Source organism: Crocuta crocuta, unplaced genomic scaffold (genome assembly GCF_008692635.1).
Source record: "Crocuta crocuta isolate KB4526 unplaced genomic scaffold, BGI_CrCroc_1.0 scaffold3, whole genome shotgun sequence".
NCBI lineage: Eukaryota > Metazoa > Chordata > Mammalia > Carnivora > Hyaenidae > Crocuta > Crocuta crocuta.
In genome coordinates, this window is record NW_027529934.1 from 2,869,435 (window position 1) to 2,890,837 (window position 21,403).

At 46.3% G+C, this 21,403-nt stretch overlaps 1 protein-coding gene across 3 annotated transcripts in view; it reads right to left on the reverse strand.

Moving 5' to 3' along the window:
* Positions 1-21,001, reverse strand: part of PACC1 (proton activated chloride channel 1) — a 33,232-nt gene extending 12,231 nt beyond the window's left edge. For all 3 annotated transcript variants that reach the window (XM_077763186.1, XM_077763185.1, XM_077763187.1), the window contains exons 1-3: positions 20,857-21,001; positions 17,072-17,168; positions 1,299-1,508 (exon numbers count right to left, since the gene is read on the reverse strand). In XM_077763186.1, coding sequence (XP_077619312.1) covers positions 1,299-1,508; positions 17,072-17,168; positions 20,857-20,892 — 343 coding nt within the window. In that variant the 5' untranslated portion in view covers positions 20,893-21,001. The remainder of the gene's footprint in view (positions 1-1,298; positions 1,509-17,071; positions 17,169-20,856) is intronic.
* Between the last annotated feature and the right edge of the window lie 402 nt (positions 21,002-21,403).

The window sequence follows — 21,403 nt, forward strand, 5'->3', positions numbered from 1 at the left end:
GAGGAGGCGGGGGGGGGGGGGGGGAGGAAGCAGGAAAACGGGAGTGTCAGAAGTCACGGTCCCCCACCGTATCCCTACAGTCACGTCACACAGTTTTTCACACCCACCAACCACCCAAGTTGAAGACTCCCTGGGTGATGGCAGAGGAGGGAAAAGAAGAGGGTTAGGGAGGGTGGGGAGCCACGGCTGCTGCCCTCAGAGAGCGCCTCTCCTGGCCCGGGGCGCAGCCTCCCTGGCGCCTGCACCAAAACCCACCCACTTCCCAGCCCTGCTCGGCACACCCCGCAGGGGCCTCCGTGACTGCGCCTGGCAGCGCCACCACCCACGGGCAGATCCACTAGAGCCCTCAGCTGTGGGAGTCTCCCCGTGTCACCGTGCCTCTCACCTGCTCTGACCAGGGGTGCAAGTCATACCCCAAAGGTCCCTCCCCCACCCCAACCACAGCACCTCACCGGAGGCTCCCCTGACAGAGGAAAAACATGAGAGCAGGGTGTGGCACCAGATGCAGGCAGAGCTCAGAGAGACCAGAGATCAGCAATAGAAAGGAGAGCCCACAGAGAAAGGGACCAAAACAGACACCCAAAGAGGGACAAACACAAGACAGGCAAAGATGGGGGGGAAAGCTGCGAGCAGCAGGCTTTCAAGAAGCCCAGGTGGAAGGCGCCGGAGACTCTGGCTGTGCCCTGTGAGCAGGCCATCCGGAGGGTGACGCCGGCATCCTATGGGCACAGCAGGTGCCCACGGAGCTCACACCTCCCAGTTCACTCCCCCACTTCCAAAGCCCAGAGCCGGCCCCGCTGCCCTGAAGGAGACACTACCTTCTACGGCAGAGACAACTGCCTCCTCAGGGCCCAGCCTCACATTGGAGGAGGAAAGCCAGTGACCCCCCTCCCCAGGCAGGGCCCTCACCACTGCTGAATGACTTCCCCTCCCCTGCCACCCTTCACCCCCACTGCCCCTCATCACGGCCTCTGGCTCCAGCCAGGCTATGTTCATCCTCTCCGGGAGCGCTCTGCCTCCCTACACTCACTCTTGCCCCTGCTAATCCCCTTCCCAGCTCAAATCCTATCTCTGTGCAAAGCATTCCGTGCCCACCCCAGTTACACACTGACCACTCCAGGCTCTGTGCACCCCTCTCACCAGCACGGGACACACTCCGCTGGGTCCTGACAGCAGCTCCCTGGGTGTTTGCTCTCCACCCTGGCTGTGCCCAGCCTGGTGTGGGAGTACAATGGTGGCTCACTTGCAAGCCAATGCCCCAGACCCGGGTCCCGATGCCCATCCGGGGCAGGCTCTACCTGGGGCGTCGTAGCGATCCACCTCCTTGTAAGACACCGACATGACAGGGTGCTTGAGTTTCTCGCGGAAGTCTGTGATGGTCTGGTAGACCAGGAAGACGGCCACCGCCATGAGTAGCAGGTAGATGAAGATGAGCAGGACAGAGAAGACGTTCTTCAGGCAGGCCTTGCTGAAGCGGATGCTGCTAGAGGCAGACTCGCTGTCCAGGGCTGAACAACAACACCACACATGTGACCCGGAGCCCAGGCGCAGGGGAGGCCAGGGAGGTCAGCAACCTCTGGGCCCTTGACCTGCTTGACTTAGGAGGCGAGGTCACCCACACAGCCAACCTCCCCACCTCGGCCTTCCACCCTTAAATCATAACACATGGTCCCTGTTGATATTCGCTATGTGCTTACTGTGCCAGGAAGGGGACCCCAAGAGGAAGGAGACACTGTTAAGAATCTCCCATCTGGAGGGACAAAGTTAAGATTCAACAAGGAAGCTGGCCGCAGCCTATTTTTCTGGCCTTCGCCCTTACCCTTGGCTCCCCCAGTGACCCCAGCTCCAGCTGTGCCAAATGACCTGTTTCTCCAGCATGCAGATCCCCCCTCAACCCTAAGGCCCCTCACACTTGCCAATCCCTGTGCTTGACCTGGGGTGCCCTTCTTCCATAGCTGATTCCTGACTCATACTTCAGGTTTCAGTTTAGAAAGGTATTTCCTCAAGGAAGCTTTCCCTGACCCATAGGTTTATTTGGGGACCTTCCTATCTATCCATACTCTATCATCACTCTGCAATATCACAGTCTGTCTACAGTCTTTTTATCCCCCTCGGCTGTGAGCTCCAGGAGGACCGGGACAGGGCCAGTCCTGTCCATACTGAACCATCAGCCCTTCACTATGTGCCAGGAATAGAGAGACATTCCGCATTTATATGGTGGATGACTTAATGACTGATTAAAGGTGTTCCAATTCCTTCCCTACAGCACAGCTCTGTCTCTCCTGCCTGCTCGTGAATCATACCCAGCCTTGATTATGCTCTGCTATGGACTAAGTTATGTGAACCCTGCCCCCTGACAAATTCACACTGAAGCCCTAATCTCCAGTGTGACTGTACTTGAAGACAGGGCATTTAAGGAGATAATCAAGGTTAGATGAGGGCATAATAATGGGTCCTGATCCAACAAGACTAACGCCCTTATAAGAGAGAAGAGGAGATACCAGGGACATATACACACAGAGAAAAGGCCACATGAAGGCACAGGGAGAAGATGGCCATGTGCAAGCTAAGGCAAGGGGCCTCAAGAGAAACCATATTTGCCAACACCTTGATCTTTGATCTCCAGTCTCTACAACTGAGGGAAAAAAAGAATCTGTTATTTAAGCAATTCCGCCTGGGGTACTTTGGTACGGCACTCCAAGCTGCCTGAGACCCTCCCATGGTGCTCCATGCCCTCTCTACTCCTCGTCTGAAACTGTAGCTCCCTGAGGAAAAAGCCCTATTCCCTCCACAGTGGCTCAGCCCACGGCTGCAGAGGATATGAATGCAAGTCCAAAAGGGCATGTGCCTGGCTTCTGACTCCCAGTAGTGACAAAATAGCTGTCACGCTGCCCTTCTACAATTATAAAACGTGGACAAAATACTTAAAAATTATGTGAAGGCACTAGAGAAAGGTGAAAAGCAGGCAGAAACTAGAAGAGAGTTGACCTTTCAAGGGAAGAAACTGCACTTTCTTACATTTATAAATTTGCACGTTTTGCCCGAGGGCACTCACTGACCTCTATGAGGTATGGTTCAGGGTAGCTGTGGACAGGGCTCAGGCCTGGCAAAGCAGTCACAAAGTTAAAGAACCCTGAAAGGGATGGGGAGGGCAAACACCAAAATCTGCATATAAAGTATATTCAAATTCTTGCCTGGAGACATCAGGGCATGGGGAGCAGGGAGTGGGGGAGCAAGAAAAAAAAGCAGCAGCTGGAAACTAAAAGAATTGAATGGAGATTTCAGCTGCTGCTAATTCAGGAGACCTACGAGTTCAGAACTTGACTCTCATCACATTAACTACCCGCTAACACAAAAATCCTTCAGGAGGACTGTAACATAATCTAGAACCTCTATAATGGACCATTGTAATGTCTAGTGTTGAATCAAAAATCACTAGACATTTGAAGAAACAAGAAAATGTGACTCCCACCCTGAAAGAAAAAGCAGTCTATAGAAACCAAAGTCAAGGTGACCCAGATGTTGTGATCAGCAGACAGGAACTTTACAGCTCTTAGAGGAGCAAAAGGAAAATATATAGATCAGGAATGGACAAAGAGGAATTAGACAAAAAGAAACTAAGGAGAAACAGAGAAACAGAAACTATAAAAAAGAACCAAATGGAAACTCTAAAGCAGGAAAGAAAAGTAAATGAAATGAAAAATTGACTGTACTGTCTTAATAGCAAAGGAAGGCAAAATAAGTAAATAAAAAGTCAGTGTGGTTGAAGTTAAATAAACAGAAATTAACCAGTTTGGGGAAAAATGAAGAAAAAAAACAGAGCCTACCTAGATAACCATGGGACAATATCCAGCAGCCTAACCATATGTAACTGAAGAGAGACAATAGATCACAAAGAATATTTGAAAAAATAATGGCCCAAACTTCCCAAAACTAGAGAAAAAAACATCAATTTGCAGATCCTGGAAGCTCATACATGCCAAGCAGAATAAATAAGAACCCACTGCTAGGCAAATCCTAGTCAAACTGCAAATGCAAAGATTAGAGAAAAATAACTTTGAAAGCAGCCAGGAAAAAAAAAAAGGCATATTACATACAGGATTTATATCTAATGATATGTAACTTTTGATCAGAAGTAACAGACACCAAAAGAAAACGGAGTATCTTTAAAGTGCTAAAATTAAAAAATTCTGCCAACCCTGAATTAAATCCCAGCAAAAGTAACTTTCAAAAATGAAGGTGAAATAAAGTATTTTCAAACACAAAGCCAATGCATCACCAACAGATCTGCGCTGCACTGTATGAGGAGGAAATTCTGAAAGTTAAAGGGAAATAACACTAGATGATAATCCTCAAATGTACAAGAAGGAAATAAAGATCACTGAAATGTTAAACAGGTGGGTAAATATAAAAAGCGATTTATATATTTTTAAAATGTAGGACTAAAGCAAACAATATCGTAAGGTTTATAACTCGCAGGAAAAGATGGGGAAACGAAAAATACATGAGACAAACAGAAAACACCAAAAGGGTAGAGCCAAATCCAACCATATCAATAATGACACTAAATGTGAAAAGATCAGGAGGGAGTCCAAGAAGGCAATATAGGAAGACCTTGAACTCCCGTCCTCCCATGATCACACCAACTCTACACCTACACAGAGGGCATCTCCTGATGAACTGATGGCTGATCAAACAGCATCTGCACAACAAAAGATAGAGGGACCACACAGAGAATGGCAAAAGAGATGGGAACACAGTGGCAACAGGCACCCCACCTCTGACACTGTGGACTGTAGTAGAAAGGGATCGCACAGAGGGACTCCTGTGCAGATTCACATGCCCTGAGACACAGAAAAAAAAGCTATAGTAAAAGGTAATTAGATTAAAGGTGAAGGAAACCCATTCACTAACTCTGTAGTGTCTGACAAATGGTGGAAGAGTGCTAGAATTCTCTCTGGGGTCAGAGGTGCTGGTGTGCCCCACTGTTTACGTCGGCCCTCCACCCTGGTAGCACAGATGGGAACAGAGGCTGGATGCTCTAGCTGGCCTACTGCCTCAGTGGGCTCTGGGACCCTAGTCCACACCAGTTCTAGCCATATTCCCAAGGTGTCCCCCCCCTACTCCCCACCCACCCAAGTCCCGGCTGACCCACCAAGGTGGCTCCAGACCCCCATCCCACCTTTACCTGTGCCAGCTTCCGTTTTTCCTGCCAGGGTGCTCCCTGCAGGGAACACCCGGGGACCCCTAGCGGGCACCCACTAACACTCCAGTCAGCCCGCCAAAGCTGCCAGCCACACACAGTCTATGCAGGAACATTCCTACACGAGGCTACTCTTTCAAAACAGGGGGAGGTGGCTGTTTGACCTCATTCATAGAAACAAACACAGAAGGTCAATCAAAACGAGGAGACACACAAACATGCTCCAAACAAAACAACAAGAACAAAAATTCAGGAAAAGAACTAAACAAAACAGAGATAATCTGATAACAGTCATAAAGATGCTCACCAGCCGCGAGAGAAGAGTGGATGAACTCAGTGAGAACTTCAACAAAGAGACAGAAAGTATAAAAAAGAAAAATCAGAGTTAAAGAACAAACTTGAAATGAAAAATACAGGAGAAAAAAATCAACAGGAGATGAGTAGATGCAGAACAGATCAGTGATCTGGAAGACAGGATAATGGAAAGTAGCTACTGAACAGCATAAAGAAAAAAGAATTTTAAAAATCGAGGGTAGGTTATGGGATTTCTGAGATAACATCAAGTGTACTAACGTTTGCATTATAGGGGTCCTAGAAAAAGAGAGAAAAAGGGGCAGAAAATTTATTTGAAAAAATAATAGCTAAAATGTTCTCTACCCTGGGGAAAGAAAGATATCCAGAGAGCCCCAAAGAAGATGAACTTGAGGACGTCCAGGCCAAGACATAATAATTAAAATATCAAAAATTAAAAACAAAAATCTTAAAAGCAACAAGATAAACGCAAAAAGTTACAAATAAGGGGAAGCCCACTAGACTAGCAGCTGATGTTTTAGCAGAAACACTACAGACCAAAAGGGAGAGGCACAGCATATTAGAAGTGCTGAGACATACAACCAAGAATACTCCACCCAGCAAGGTTACTATTCAGAATTGAAAGAGAGAGTTTCCCAGACAAACAAAAGTTAAAGGAGTTCATCACCACTAAACTGGCCATTAAAGGGCCTATTTAAGAAGAAAAAGAAAAGAACATTAACTAGAAGAAAATTATGAAAGGAAAAAATTTCATGGGTGAAAGCAAACACAGAGTAAAGGTAGTAGATCAATCACTTATAAAGCTAGTATATAGGTTAAAAGCCAAAAGTAGGGGGTGCCTGGGTGGCTCAGTTGGTTAAGCATCTGACTCCTGATCTTGGCTCAGGTCATGATATCAGTTTGTGAGTTTGAACTTCACGTTGGGCTCTGAGCTGACACCGCAGAGTCTGCTCAGGATTCTGTCTCTCCCTCTCTCTGCCCCTCCCCTGCTGGCGCACACAGGCTCACTCTCTCTCTTTCTAAAAAAAAAAAGTAGTAAAATCAAGCTTATTTAAAACATTAGTGAAGGGATTCACAAAATAGAGAGATGTAAACTATGACATCATGTACATAAAAATAGGGGGAGTAAAAATTCAGTGCTTTTAGTATGTGTTCAAACCTCAACGTAACAGAGGTCAGATAAGACAAATCTACAACTAACGTCAAATTAATGGCGGAAAAACAGAAAAGCCTTTCCCCTAAGATAAGGAACAAAAACAAGACGCCATTTTTATTCAATATGGAAGTCCCAGACACAACAATCAGACAAGAAATAAAAAGCATCCAAATTGTTAAGGAAGAAGTAAAACTGTCACTATTTGCAAATGACACGATACTATATATAAAAACACCCTAAAGACTCCACTAAAAACAATTAGAACTAATAAATGAATTAAGTTGTTGGATACAGAGTTAATATATGGAAATGTGTTGCATTTTTATACAGTAATAACAAAGTAGCAGAAAGTGAAACAAAGAAAACAATCCTATTTATGACTGAATCAAATGAATAAAGTACCTAGGAATAAATTTAACCAAGGAAGTGAAAGACTTTTCTTCTGAAAACTGAAAGGCACTGTTAAAAGAAATTGAGGATGACAAAAGAAAGTAAAAAGATACCCCACTCATGTATTGGAAGAATATTGTTAAGATGTTCATATACCCAAAGCAATCTACAGGTCCAATGCAATCCCTTTCAAAATGCTAACAGTATTTTTCACAGAACTAGAACAAATAATACTAAAATCTGTAAGGAACCAAAAAAGACCACCAACAGCCAGAGCAGTTTTGAGAAAGGACAAAGCTGGAGACCTCAAGCTATACTATAAAACTATAGTATTCAAAACAGTATGGTACTGCCACGCCTAAGAACAGGAACAGGTAGGAATAGGATATAGCCCAGAAAGAAACCCATACTTGCTTATGGTCAATTAATCTAAGACAAAGGAGGCAAGAATACACAATGGGGAAAAGACAGATTCTTCGTTTAATAGTGTTGAGAAAACTAGATGGCTACATGCAAAAAACATAAAATCAGACCACTTTCTTACACCATACACCTTATATCATACACAAGAGTATACTCAGCATGGAATAAAGACCTAAATGTAAGACTGGAAACCATAAAACCCCTAAAGGAAAACATACTCTGTAATCTCTTGGACACTGGCTTTAGCAACATTTTTCTGGATCTATCTCCTTATGCAAGGGAAACAAAAGCAAACACAAACTATCGGGATTTCATCAAACTAAAAAGCCTTTGTAAAGCAAAAGAAACCATGAATGAAACAAAAAGGCAACCTACTAAATGAGAGAAGACATTTGCAAGTGATCTATCCACTAAGGGGTTAAAATCCAAAATATATAAAGAACTTCTACAACACCCTCAAAAAATCTTATCAAAAAAATTGGCAGAGGATCTGAATATTTTTCTAAAGAAGATATCCAGATGGCCAATAGACACATATAAAAGATGCTCAACATCAGTAACCATCAGGGAAAGGTAAATCAAAACCACAATGCAATATTCCTTCATACCAATAAGAATGGCTGGTATCAAATACACAATGGGGTACCTGAGTGACTCAGTCGGCTGAGTCTTGGTCTTGGCTCAGGTCACCATCTCACACTTCATGGACTCTGTGCTGACAGCACAGAGCTTGCTTGGGATTCTCTCTCTCCCTCTCTATGCCCCTCCCCCACTCATGTGCTCATGCTGTCTCTCTCAAAAATAAATAAACTCTAAAAAAACTAACAACGCAAAAAATAAGCATTGGCAAGGATGTGGAGAAAAGGGAGCTCTCATGAACTGCTGATGGGAAAGTAAGTTGGTGCAGCCACTACGGAAGATGGTATGGAAATTCCTCAAAATACTGAAAATAGAAATACCATTCCACTACTGGGTATTCACCCAAAGAAAACAAAAACACGGATTCAAAAAGATATATGCACCCCTATGTTTACTGCAGCACTATTTACAATAGCCAAGATACGGAAGCTACCCAAGTGTCCCGCAATAGATGAATGGATAAAGATGTGGAATCTAACTCAACCATTAAAAAAAAAAAAAAAATGAAATCTTGCTATTCACAACAACATGGATGGACCCAGAAGGTATTATGCTAAGTGAAATGAGTCATACAGAAAAAGACAAATACCATATGACTTCATTTATATTTAGAATTTAAAAAACAAAACACAACAAATTAGAGGTTGCCAGAGGGGAGAAGGGTGGAGGTGACAGGCAAAATAGGTGAAAGGAATAAGAGATACAAACTTCAAGCTTTTTTGGCAGTGACAACCTCCCCACAAGAACATGCCCCTTGCAAAGGACCTTCTCAATCCCTCCCTGGAAGCATAAGAAGCAGTGAAATGCCCAGTGCTGAAAAATCAGCACCATCTTTAGCCATGCACAAATAGTACTTCTGTGTTGGCTCTCCTTTGCCAACCTACAAGGAAGAAAGGCAAAGCTTAGACGGGCGGGGTGCTCCTTCAGATGGAAACAGCACTGAAAGCAACCTGAATCAAAATGAGTGGGAAACCGTCCCAATAAACACATTTTAAGTTTAAAAAAAAATAAGATAAAAATGTCCAGGTATAAAGTAAGTTATGGGGATGAAAAGTAGAGTATAGAGAATACAGTCGATAACTCTGTAGTAACTTTGTATGGTGACAAATGGCAACTTACTGTGGTGAGTACTGCATAATGCATAGCACTGTGGGACCAGGATGTTGTACACCTGGAACTAATATATTAATCTATAATTAGGTTAACTATTCTTCAGTAAAAAAAATGTAAATGGACTAAACATTCCAATTAAAAGGCAGAGACTGTCAACCTGGATTAAAGACTCAACAATACACTCCTTACAAAAAAATGACCATTAAATCCAAAGATATAAAAGTATTTGCTCATGATTATTTCATTTTCTTTTATTTCATTTAAAACCACAGAAGCAGGATCAGCACAGAACTATCAAATGGTCTTAGGTTAGAGAAATGTCATTCATTCTATATTTCTACAAACAAGCATCAAGCACCAACTCTGTGTGCAAGACTTTGTGCTAGGTGCTTCAGGGAGATACCAAGAGAGGAGGACTAATGGTCTGTGCTAAAGTGCTACAGAAGTCAGGAGGACGAGAGGATGTCAATTGTGAGATTTCCTTTGTTGGGGTGAAGTATGGGTGTGGGGAGAAGGACACAGATAAGTAAAAGGCTTTGTGGACAAGGTCACCTAACTCTGTGCCCAAAGCACCAGGAGGATTTTGATGAAGTAGTTTGGTGTTCATTATTCATTTATTTTCTGAACTGAAAGTCTGGATATCCAGCCCAGTGGTTAAGAGCCTAAGCTTTAGAGTCAGAGCAATTTGGGCTCCAGCTCTCCTAATGACTACTCTGAGAACCAGGGCAAGTTACTGCTCCTAAGCCCCACTTTCTTCATGTGAAAAGGAAATGATCATTTCAATTTTACAGGATATTTAAAAGAAAGAAGAGAATGTCACAAAATGCATACAGATTACCTGCTTAATGAATTAACGCTACTAGAGAAACGGAATGAACCCTCTACCTTTCAAAAAACAAAGCCTTCAATGATGAAGACAGCAAAAATGAAGACCATGGCACTACAATCTATTAATCATAATAAATTAGAAAAAAAAGTATGCCAAAAATAAAATGGAGGTGAGGCAGAATCCAGTATCTTTCACAAAGTAGGCATGCAATGTTTGCATGCCTGTGAAATAACTGAATGACCCAAATAATAGATGAGCTAAGTCTTGTGGCACTAACTAGCTACCTTCAATTTGTAGAATAGCAGTGCATTTCAGGCCTGTAAAACTGTAAACCAACTGGTGTATCTTGCTATACATGGCAAAATACTTTACAAAGTTTTTACACTACACAGGAGTGCAAGTTCCCAGAAATGTCTCTGACTCTACAGCTTCTTGGAAATTCTAAAAAAGCTAACCTAAGGCACAAAATGGTCATGTGACAACTGCACCATCCGGATTTGTCTGCACTTGGACAAACTACTCTCATGGGGTCCCCTCTGTTTCACTCACAGAAGCTGAACTTCTTTACTGGCCTTTTCTTGATCTATAAATTGGCATGTAAGTTAAATAAAAACTGTAAAACTATTCATCATCCACACGTGCTATAAGTGGCACTCCAATCCTGAAACAAGACACTGTTACATTTTGCCATTAAAAAAACAGGTGCTGGACATTTTGGCAAAATGTCCTGTGCACTCTGCAGTCAGAAAACCCAAACACTGGCTTTTTTGTGGCAAGCTGGATGAATGCGTTTTAAAAGTATACATTCTTTATATGAATGCAAACTCAGGATAGTAGAAAGAAGTAATGCACAAGATTTTCTTATGAAAGGTAATCTACGAGTTTTGCAAAACCCATGACAGCACAGCTTCAAAAACCCAGACTTGCCCCGGAATATAAGTCAGCCCATCAAAGGGATGTGTGATGAGCAATTCAACTTCTGGAAACCCAGTGGGACCTTTGTTCACAGGAAGGGGGAACCGGTCACCTACTCTACCCCTCCAAAACTCTACCTTGCAAACAACAAGGGGCTAAAATGCATCCTGAATGCAAAGAAGGAATGAACTATCCTTTTTTCCCCCCTACCTTTTAGTGATGTGATGGGTTTGTTGTCTTTGTAGGGTTTTTGAGATATAATTTGCATATCAAAGATTTACCCCTTTAAAAAGGTGAACATATTTAGTTTTTACTATACTCACAAGGTGTACAACCATCACCACTATTTAAATACAGGACGTTTTCATTACCTAAAAGAAACCCCATACCCACTAGGAGTCACTCCTTCCTCCTAGTCCCTGGCTACTGCTAATTGGCTTCCTGTCTTGATGGATTTGTCTACTCTGGACAGTTCACATAAATGGAATCCCACAACATAGAAGCTTTTGTGTCAGACTTCTTTCACCTAAGATATTTTCAAGATTCATCCATGATGTAGATGCAACAGTTCTTCATTCCCTTCGGCTGCCAAATAATACCTCACTGTGTGAATATATCATTCTATTTATCCACTCATCAACTGATGGACCTTTGTGTTGCTCCCGCTTTCTGGCTATTATGAATCGTGCTGCTATGAACATTTGTGTAAAAGGTTTTGTGTCAACATAAGTTTTCATTTCTCTTGGGTATATATGTAGGAGTGGACTTGCTGGGTCATATGTAACTCTATATTTGAACTTTTAGGAAATGTCAGACTGTTTCCCACAGTGGCTGCACCATTTTACGTTCCCTCCAACCATCTATGGTGGTCTTAATTTCTTTACTACCTCACCAGAACTACACATCTTATTGACCACAGCCATTCTTGTAGGTGTGAAGGCTACACAATGATACAACTCTCACTGTGGTTTAGACTTGCATTTCCCTGATGATAATGATGTTGAGCAGCTTTTTAGGTGCTTATCAGTCATCTGCGCTGCAGAAACATTATTCAGATTCTTACTTGGGTTGCCCTTTTATCATTGGATTATAAAAGTTCTTTCACATATTCTAAATACAAGTCCTCACATCCAGGATGTGAACATCCTGTCTCTCACCCTGTGGGCTGTCTCTTCACTTTCTTGGTAGTATCCTTTAATGCACAAAAGTTTCTCATTTTGATGAGATCCAATTAATTCTTTTCTTTGGTTGCTTATGTTTTTAAGTTCTATTAATATACAGTTGTTTCCATGGAGAACGGACTGTAATGACTGGTCAGTTAAGTGTCTTCCTCAATTTTATTACAACAGTGATATAATAAACTGCTTATTCAGTTAGCATGTCTGGTCTCATTTCTCCCTTAGAAAAAAAATAAGTGGTTGTAATTCCCTTGATAGAAAGGAAACAGACTGAGGCTTTGAGATTATGGACTGGAATTATTTATCTCAGAGAGCACAACTGGGAGTATCATCCTGAATGTGTGGGTGCCTAACTTGAACCTCTGCGCCCAAGAGCAGCGGGCTCAGCATCCTTGTCCCGTCCTCCTGTCTCAGGCTCCCGCCTCCAGCTCCACCTCCTCTTCTGGCCCCTGAATGTGGCCATTCCCCGAGGCTCAGTCCCCACAGCTCACTCTCCAGGCTGCCCAGGCTTTCTCAAAGCTGGTACTTTAACTACATCAGTCCTCACCTCTCTCCAGCAGCCCTACACCTCTCTCTGCCTCTGGGCCTCTCCGCACAGACACACTATGTCTACAAAGCTTATGTCTGCGGCAGAGAAGCACCTTCTCTTCCAGCTGCTCACCCCTGGACTGTACGTCTACCTTCTCCCACTCACCCGGCTTCAAACCTCAGAGTCTCCTTTCATTCCTCCTCTTCCCGCTCCCCCACATCAAAGCAGCCCACCCCGCCAGCCTCTGACCCAGCACGGTCCTCTCTCCACTAATCCAGCCCTACGGCACTGCCACACTGCTCCTCCCTGCCCGCTTCACCCTTTACTGCTCTGCTCCAATCCCATTAAATACCCCCTTCTCCCTAATGGCTAAACCCGGACACTCAAAGCCCTCCATGATTTGACCCAATCTGTCCTTTCTACCTCATCTCCTCCTACATCTCTCACCAACCCTCCACCCCAACCACTCGTGCTAACCCACTGTTTCCGACAGGTCCTGTTTTATCCCCACCTCTACATGGTTGTACGTCCCGTCCCTCCTCCCTGGCCAGCCCCGTCTCTTTCACCTTCCAGTCACCCTTCCTTCAGGTTAATCCCACACCCTTCACTAACCAGCTCCCTTTCATTCATTTCTGAAGCACCTGTCTCTACCATTTCCTTGACCCTCCATCATTCATCCCAGTTGCTCACATGAGATACACTCCTGTTCCAAATCCCCGTGTCCCCCTCCAAGTGTATAAATACTGAGCACCCACAGTGGGCCAGGAGCTCCGCTAGGCAGCAGGTTCTAATGAAGCGGGACGGGAGAAAAAGTTCTGGCACTGCCTCACAGGACTCGGGGGCAGACCCAAGGGGTTAGTAATGATTAAAGAACTGTATTCAACAAATGTGCCCTTTAGACTGTGCTACATTCTATAAAGGAAAATACTGAGTGCTAGGAAAGCACATAATAGGGAGAAAAGGCCCTCAGTATGTTGTTTAGGGCAGGCTCTGGAGAAGGAGGGAGTTCTTTGGGCATCCTGTCTTCTCTCTCTACATGTCCCGAGTGGACGCAGGCCGTCTCACTTGCCCCCTTTGTGGTTTTAGCACGTTGCATAACAGGTGACAGAGCCCATGAGTGACCTGGTGGAGGAAGGGGAGCATTCTGGAGCAGGAAAGCACCTCACCTAGAAACTGAGCCAGAGTCGGAACACCCTGGGAGACAGCCCTGGGTTCAAATCCCAGCCCTGCCACTCATACACTCTGAGCACATTACTTGACCTCTCTGTTCCTCATCTAGGAACCAGGACTAACCACCTCCCTCATGGAGTGGCCGTGAAGACGATATGTGGGTATATATGGAAGGTCCTACGCAGGCCTAGTACGTGGCTGCACCCAATAAACGGTGGCTGCTGCCATCATTACCGTTATTTGTGTTACGGTTACAGGACTCAAAGGCAGAAATTGAGCTCTGCCAGTTGTGTGTCAGGGCACCAAATTTGGGCCAACTCCTTACTGAGACTTCTGAGTCTGTCTTTTCTATGGTCTACAACCGAGACGAACCCAGAAGGGTTCCCCTGAAAGCACGAAGTCTCTTGCCAGTCCACGGAACTACCCAAATTTGCTCTGCCTGAGGTCTGGCCTCCTGCTCTGACTGACCTCAGGCTGTAAGGCCCCAGGAATCTGAGGCAAAAGAGAGGCAAAGGCCAAAGGTCATCATGGCCACTTCCTAGTCTGCCTGGCACTTATCTATAAAAGGAAACACAAAAGGAAGCTCTGTCTTTCCTCTCCTTCCAGCTGTCTCCATCTATCCTCTTCAGACTGGGGGCAAATGGCAGTACACGGTGCAGCAGGCAGAACAGTGGCCCGCCAAAGATGTCCAAGTCCCAATTCTCGGAACCTATGAGCCTATGAATATCAAGTTACAGAGCAAAGAGAAATTAAGGCAGCAGGTGGGATTAAAGCTGCCGTTCACCTGACCTTGGGTTAGGTGAATTTCCTGGGTTATCTATGTGAGCCCTGCGACTGCATTTAAACATGGAAGAGGGGGCAGAAGTCCATGTCAGAATGATAAGATAGGAGTCAACCGGCCACCGGTGGCTTTGAAGATGGAAAAGGGGCCATGAGCCAAGGAATGTGGGCGCCCCTAGAAGCTAGAGAAGGCACTAAAATGGATTTTCCCCTAGAGCTTCCAGAAAGGAATTCAGTCCTGCTGAACCCTTAACTTTAGCCCAGTGAGACCCATTTTGGACTTCTGCCCTCCAAGACTATAAGATAATAAATCTGTGTTGTTTTAAGCCACTAAGTTTGTGGTAATTTGTTACAGAAGCAATAGAATCCTATATACAGAGTTAATGCAAATAAATATAAATATAGTGTTTCTCCCTGGGGCTTGAGGACTTCAGGGGCAGTGACCAGAATCGGCCTGGGGGCAGCCATGCTACTACCTTGTACACAATAAGCTTTAATAAAAGGAAGCTTAAAATACTTTTTAAAAACCATTGGTGCGAGGAGCCTGGGTGGCTCAGTCAGTTAAGTGTCCGATTTTGGCTCAGGTCATGATCACACGGTTCGTGGGTTCAAGCCCCGCATCGGGCTCTGTGCTGACTGCCAGCTCAGAGCCTGGAGCCTGCTTCAGATTCTGCATCTCCCTCTCTCTCTGACCCTCCCCTGCTCACACTGTCTCTCTCTCTTTCTCTCAGAAATAAATACAACATTAAAAAAAAGAAAAGAAAAGAAAAACACTGGTGCAGTAGAAAGCCTAGGGGTCAGACAGAGCTCGAGCCTGTCTGTTTACCAGCCATGTGATCTTTCCACACTTTCCTTAACCTCCCCGGGCTTCAGGTCCTCATCCATCGAAATCGGGATGACCACCTCACAGGGTTGTCATGAAATTACATGGGGCAACAGGAATGCAGAGCTCAGTCCGGAGGAAGCAGTCAGTAAACAGCTCCTCTTCCAGGCTCCTTCCTTCTACAAAGTCTTCCCTAAGAATTAGGCACAATCACAGCATATCTTATGTCACTCCTCTCCCATATAAATACAAGAATCGAGAGGAGCACAATCCCAGCTCCATCGATCCACCTAAGAGGTCAGGGTCAGGCTGAGGCTCCATTCACTCATTCAACAAGTCTTTATCGCACGGACGGGGCTGAGGTGGTGAGCAAAACAGACTTGTCTCCACCTTCACGGAGCTTACATGCTGGTAGGATAGATGTTCATGAAATGCCAAGCAGACAAATACACTGCCCCATCCAGGAGAGCTACGGGGGAGAGGTGTGCGGGCTGCAAGTGACAGGTTAGAGGGTTCAGGTGATCTAGCCAGGAGGTCAGAGGCTTTGTAGAAAACGAGTGAGCTGAGGAACGATTAAGCATTAACCTGATGATAGAGGGAAGACAATTCCAAACGGAGGAATAAAACAACAGAAAGACCTGATAGTGGAAGGGAGGGAGGCCCAAATAAAAGGAGGCCAGCGTGGCTGAGAGAAAAAGGGGAAGAAAGGGGGGGGGGGGGGCAAAAATGACTCGCCGGTTCAACTGGATGGGTGATGCATTCCGTCTGCCAAAACAGGAAGCACTGGAAGAGGGCCATGCCAGGAGTGGGGAGACCACAAGGTCCATTTCGGATGTGTGGGGTTAAGGGTACCTTTGGGACATCCAACCAGAGCCATGGCCTGGGCATTTGGATACACAGGATATGGAAGTCTGAAGTTTATAGGTAACCTCTGTACTAGAGGTGTAAGCATGGCAGTCACGTTTGAGCAAGAAGCAGGGAGAGGGCCTGGGTGACACCTCCTGAGAGAGAAAGAAAGAGAGGGAGAGAGAGCTTGTGCGAGCAAGCGCTGGAAGGTGACTGTAAAGAGCAGTCTGGGAAGTAAAGAGTTACCTTATATAAGGGCACAGAGAGTATCCAGGAGGAAGAAGCGGTCAACATTATCTAACGTTACTATAAGACTCCCTAAGATGCCACCTGACTAATGGGACCCTGCCCAGCTGGGTGATGATACTGGCGAGGCCTAATGTCCAGGAGGTGAGGCCTATAAGATATTCTCCTCGAGGGCCCTGGGAAGTGACCCAGATATTAGAGGCTCAACTACTAATTGCTTCCTAGGAAAAAACAAACAGAAGAGCAGAGACCCATCACATCCAGTGGCCTGGCTGCAGGAACTGGCTCAAACCAGAGTACAGAAAAGAACGGATCCTGGCCTGGACACACCCTCTGTCGCAAGGCTGGTTAAATATGTATAGCATTAGAACTAGGGCAATACCTGAGACCTGGCACCAGGGCACAGGGGCTCCTCCTCTCCTGCAGGTCCCCCGGGGGCGAGGCACCCGGACTGGGGCCTCCAGCTACAGCATAGCACCGTTTTCCAGCCCTTCCGCCCCCAGCACTGAACCCACTCACCTGGTAAGATTCCTGGACCTTGCACTCCGTCTGTCTCCTTTTCTTGCTCATCCACCCGCTCCGAGTTCTCAACCACCTGATCCAACTCCTCACTCAGCTAAAGGGGGGAGACAAATCGGTCAGCCACATCAACCTTGCTGAGGAGGACTAGAATGAGAAAGCAGAAGCTTCCTCTCAACTCTCTCTCTCTCTCTCTCTCTCACACACACATAATCACATGATGGAGGGTGTGTTATACCAATTCTACAGATAAGGACACTGAAGCTCGGAGAACTCAAGTAACTTCCCGTATGTTCTTTTCCTAGGGCTGCCATAACCAAGCACCACAAACAGGGTGGCTTAAGAATTAACAGAAGTTTATCCCTTCACAGTTCTGGAAACTAGAAATCTGAAATCAAGGTGCCGGCAAGGTTGGTTCCTTCTGAGGGCCGTGAGGAAGAATCTCCTCTCCATGGTCCTCTCCTAACTTCTGGTAATGGCCACCAAGCCTTGGTGTTCCTTGGCCTACAGAGGCATCTCACTTCCAATCTCTGCCTCCATCTTCACATGGAGTCTGGAAAGCGTGTCTCTGTGTTGTCTCCACAAGATCAGCTTCTTATAAGGGCACCATGTTGGATTAGGGCCCACCCTACTCCAGTATGACCTCATCTTAACTAATTACATCTGCAATGACCCTATTTCCAAATAAGGGCACTTTCTGAGGTACTAGGGGTTAACACTCCCCACACGTCTTTTTGGAGGGACACAATTCAACCACAACACTTTCCTTGGCCATAGAGCCAGAAGTCAAATCCAAGTTGGTCTAGTTCCAAAACCTATGATCTTAACGGCTTCCCAGAGGAGGAGGAAACACAGCTAAGATTCTGCTGAGAGGAGGAAACCGTGAAGTTGGTGACAGAGCTCTCCAGGACACTGGCTCAAGTCCACCCACTCAGGCTGCAAATGGCAGGAAAAGACCTGACACTGGGGCGCAGGGCAGAGGGGCTCCTGCCTCCTGTGGGAAGGGTGGTCTATCCCAGGAACATATACTGATTAGCAGCCTGATAGCAGGCAACTTCAACCTCACCTCATCAGTGCTCTCACCTGTCAACTGGGGAAAACGAGCCACTGAGAAGGGAAGGCAGAGGATGCAATAATAACCAACAAGTCTTCACAGCATTGAGGAAGAGGGCAAGGGAAATCAAGACCAGAGTTTAAAGGACCTAACACTGAATTGGGAGGGAGGGGAAAGGGATCACTTTCCTAAGTATTTTCTTAGGCTCACAGTGTCAATACTTAAGGTCTCAAAACACTTCCATTAAAAATTAATCTCCAAGAGACCTGGGTTAAAACAAAACTCTTATGTATCTACTATTCTTCCATCTCCTCTCCTCTGTTTTTAAATGGGGGAGGGGGGCAGAGACAGAGAGGGAGAGAGAGAATCCCAAACAGACTCCACACTGTCAGTGCACAGCCCGACATGGGGCTCAAACCCATGAACCATGAGATCATGACCCGAGCCAAAGTTGGACACTTAACCCACCAACCGAGCCACCCAGGTGCCCCTAATTTTATCAAGTGATCTCTACCCCCAAGGAGGAGCTTCAACTCACAACCCTGAAATTGAAAATCGCATGATCTACAGACTAAGCCAGCCAGGCACCTCCATCTCCTTTTTCATGCCTCCACCCCTGCCCACTAGAATCAGGTAAAATGTTCAGTTTAAAGTCCTCCAAGCCCAAAAGAAAAGAAAACCAACAAGTGGGAAAGGGCTGAGTGGCTGGAGAAGACACCATGAGATACAGGTAGTGAGGACACAGATCAAGAGATCCCCAGAGCTGTCGTGAGCCACAGAGAAAGAAGGACATTAGTCCTGGGAAGGCCCAAAGTTCTTTGATCCAAGCCTCATCCAGGCTCAACCTAACCCAGATAGCAACACGCTCCTAACCCGGCTCCCTACTGACTACCTGCAGCCCCAGCCCCAAATCCAACATCTCCTTTCAGCAAAGAAACCTCACTCAGAGCTAGGTCCACTCCCAGAACGACCCAGGCAAGAGACATGCAGGTCACCCTCTGGGAGGCCTCCTTCTGAAGAACACAAAAGACAGGGACTTCAAAAAGAGCCACTGAAGAAGGTAAAAGGAGAGATCCTTCCAGTGTCTTCCATCTTGGGGGTACCCTCAAATAGAAAGTGACTTTACCTTTGGCCTTGCCCCAACAAGCAGGGTAACTGCCTTACTTTAATCAACATTTCAAGAGCCATACTAGGAAAGGCAAGACTACAGATGACATATGGATGGCAAAGGACAGGGCCCTACAAACCAGGACCCCAAAGCTCCCTAGAAGCGGGAGCCGCCCACGTCCTGTGAACAAGAACTATCATCCACTGAGAGGTCCCCTCCCTGCCAAGCACTGACCTAAGCACTTTCCATACACCAACTCACTGAACCCCCACAACCCTGTGAAATAGGAACTATCAGCACCTTCCTTTGCAGAGGAAGAAACCTAAGGCTCAGAGGAGTGACTTGACACATGGCCAGAAGCAGAGCAGGACAGGAACATAGGCTTTCCGACTTCAAAATGGTATTTACGCACTATGCTCTACTCCCTATGAACCTGAAAACTTTCAAGAGAAGACACAACTCATTCCTCTGGATTCCCTCACAGTCTAGGGCGAGGAATCTAGGGGCCACAGAATCCCAGCACCAGTTAAAATCCATCTGGCTCCTCTGGAATAGAGGAGATGGGGAAGAAAGAAAGTTGTTCCAAAGTCAGATTCCAGATCAGGTCTGACACTAAAAAACAGCAAGCCTTAGGCAAATCTCATCTGCCTCCAACTCAGGTTCCCCTTCCGCTGTAGGGTTAAGCCACCTGCTTTTATATTATTTATATAATCCACACAGTATCATTTACAAATTTTAAAGAGTGAGTTTCCAGTGAGGTCAGAACACAGATGGCTGAGATGAGAAGACAGGGATGCTGAGCCGCACGGAGCTTCCGAAGCTTGCTAAGAAGTTTGGACTGTTCTGGGTAGATCAAGGACAGGTGCTGGTAAAAAGGAATGTTCTGGGATCAAGGCAGGTCCTCAAAGCAAATCTGCACAGTCTGGGAGACAACAAAGGCAGAGATGGTAACAGCATCTCACTCGGGTGGTCAGAGCAGACACAGTAACACAAACTTGAGGACTAAAGATGTGTAACTGACTGAACTTGGAAGTGAGGAGACCACAGNTGAGAGGAGAAGGAGAGCTCACTAGTTCCAGTAAATCAGGAGTGCTCAGGAGGCCTGAGGAAAAGCTGGAACCGCAGCCTGTAGCTCGAGACAAACAGGAAAAAGACAAAGAGCTGGAAAAGTGATAGTTAAAGTAGTGGGAGAAGGTGAGAGTGGAAAGGCAAACGGAGCGCAGCGAGAAGCAGCTAGGTAGGCGAAAGCACCTTTTCAAAGTTAGGCGGCCACCGAACAAGCTGTAATTATCCCGGTCATTTACAGCTCCAGGAGCCACGAAGCCCTGCGCTTGCAGAGCGGCTAACTGCCCCCCATGCATCTGTTTCAGCCGAGAGGAGCGCGCCGTGCCTCCACTCGCAAAGAACAGCCGAGGTCAAGGGCGACCGGCGCGCTGCTGCCTGGGTCGGACGCCGTTTCAATCATTCACCTGCTGGTTACGGGTCACGGCTCCGGGGCCCCGGCTGCATACCGCGCCTGGAGCATCCGGAGGAGGCTCTGCGCCCGGCTTCCTTCCTGCTCCGCGGCTCCTCCGCACGCGGGGACNCACAGGAAACTTTACTTCCGCCCCCACTGCTTTGTACCTCCTGGTAGGATGTGGAGAGCTCCTGCCGGATCATTGTACTGACCCGAGCTAAGCCACACCTGACACCACCACAGCGCGGGAGAAGCCGCGGGGCGAGTACCGCGGCTGCGGCGCCTGAAGCTGCCGGCTCTGCCAGGCAAAACCACTTANCCCCCGCCCGCCTCTGGGGCTCCGGAAGGGTTGCTGGGAACTGTAGTCCTGGGTGAGGGGCGCCCGTCCGCAACACTGGAGCAGCGAAGCCTGCGAGTTACCCGCACCAGGCATTAGACGCACGTGCTCTCTTCACGTCTCACTTCCTCTGTTTGTGGGAGGAGGAGGAACGGAGAAAAGGAGTGGAGTAAGGGGTAATTAAGTCCGATGAGTGAGGGAACCTAATCTATAACTTCAAGAGGCAGTCTGGTGATTTATAACCGGTAATAAATGTCTGCAGAGCACTTTGTATATTACAAAGCACTTTCGCTCATATCATGCCGTTGATCTTGCAAGGAACCCTGTAAGCAGGACATTTTTCTTCCTGCTTTACGGCTAAGAAAATAAGTATCTTG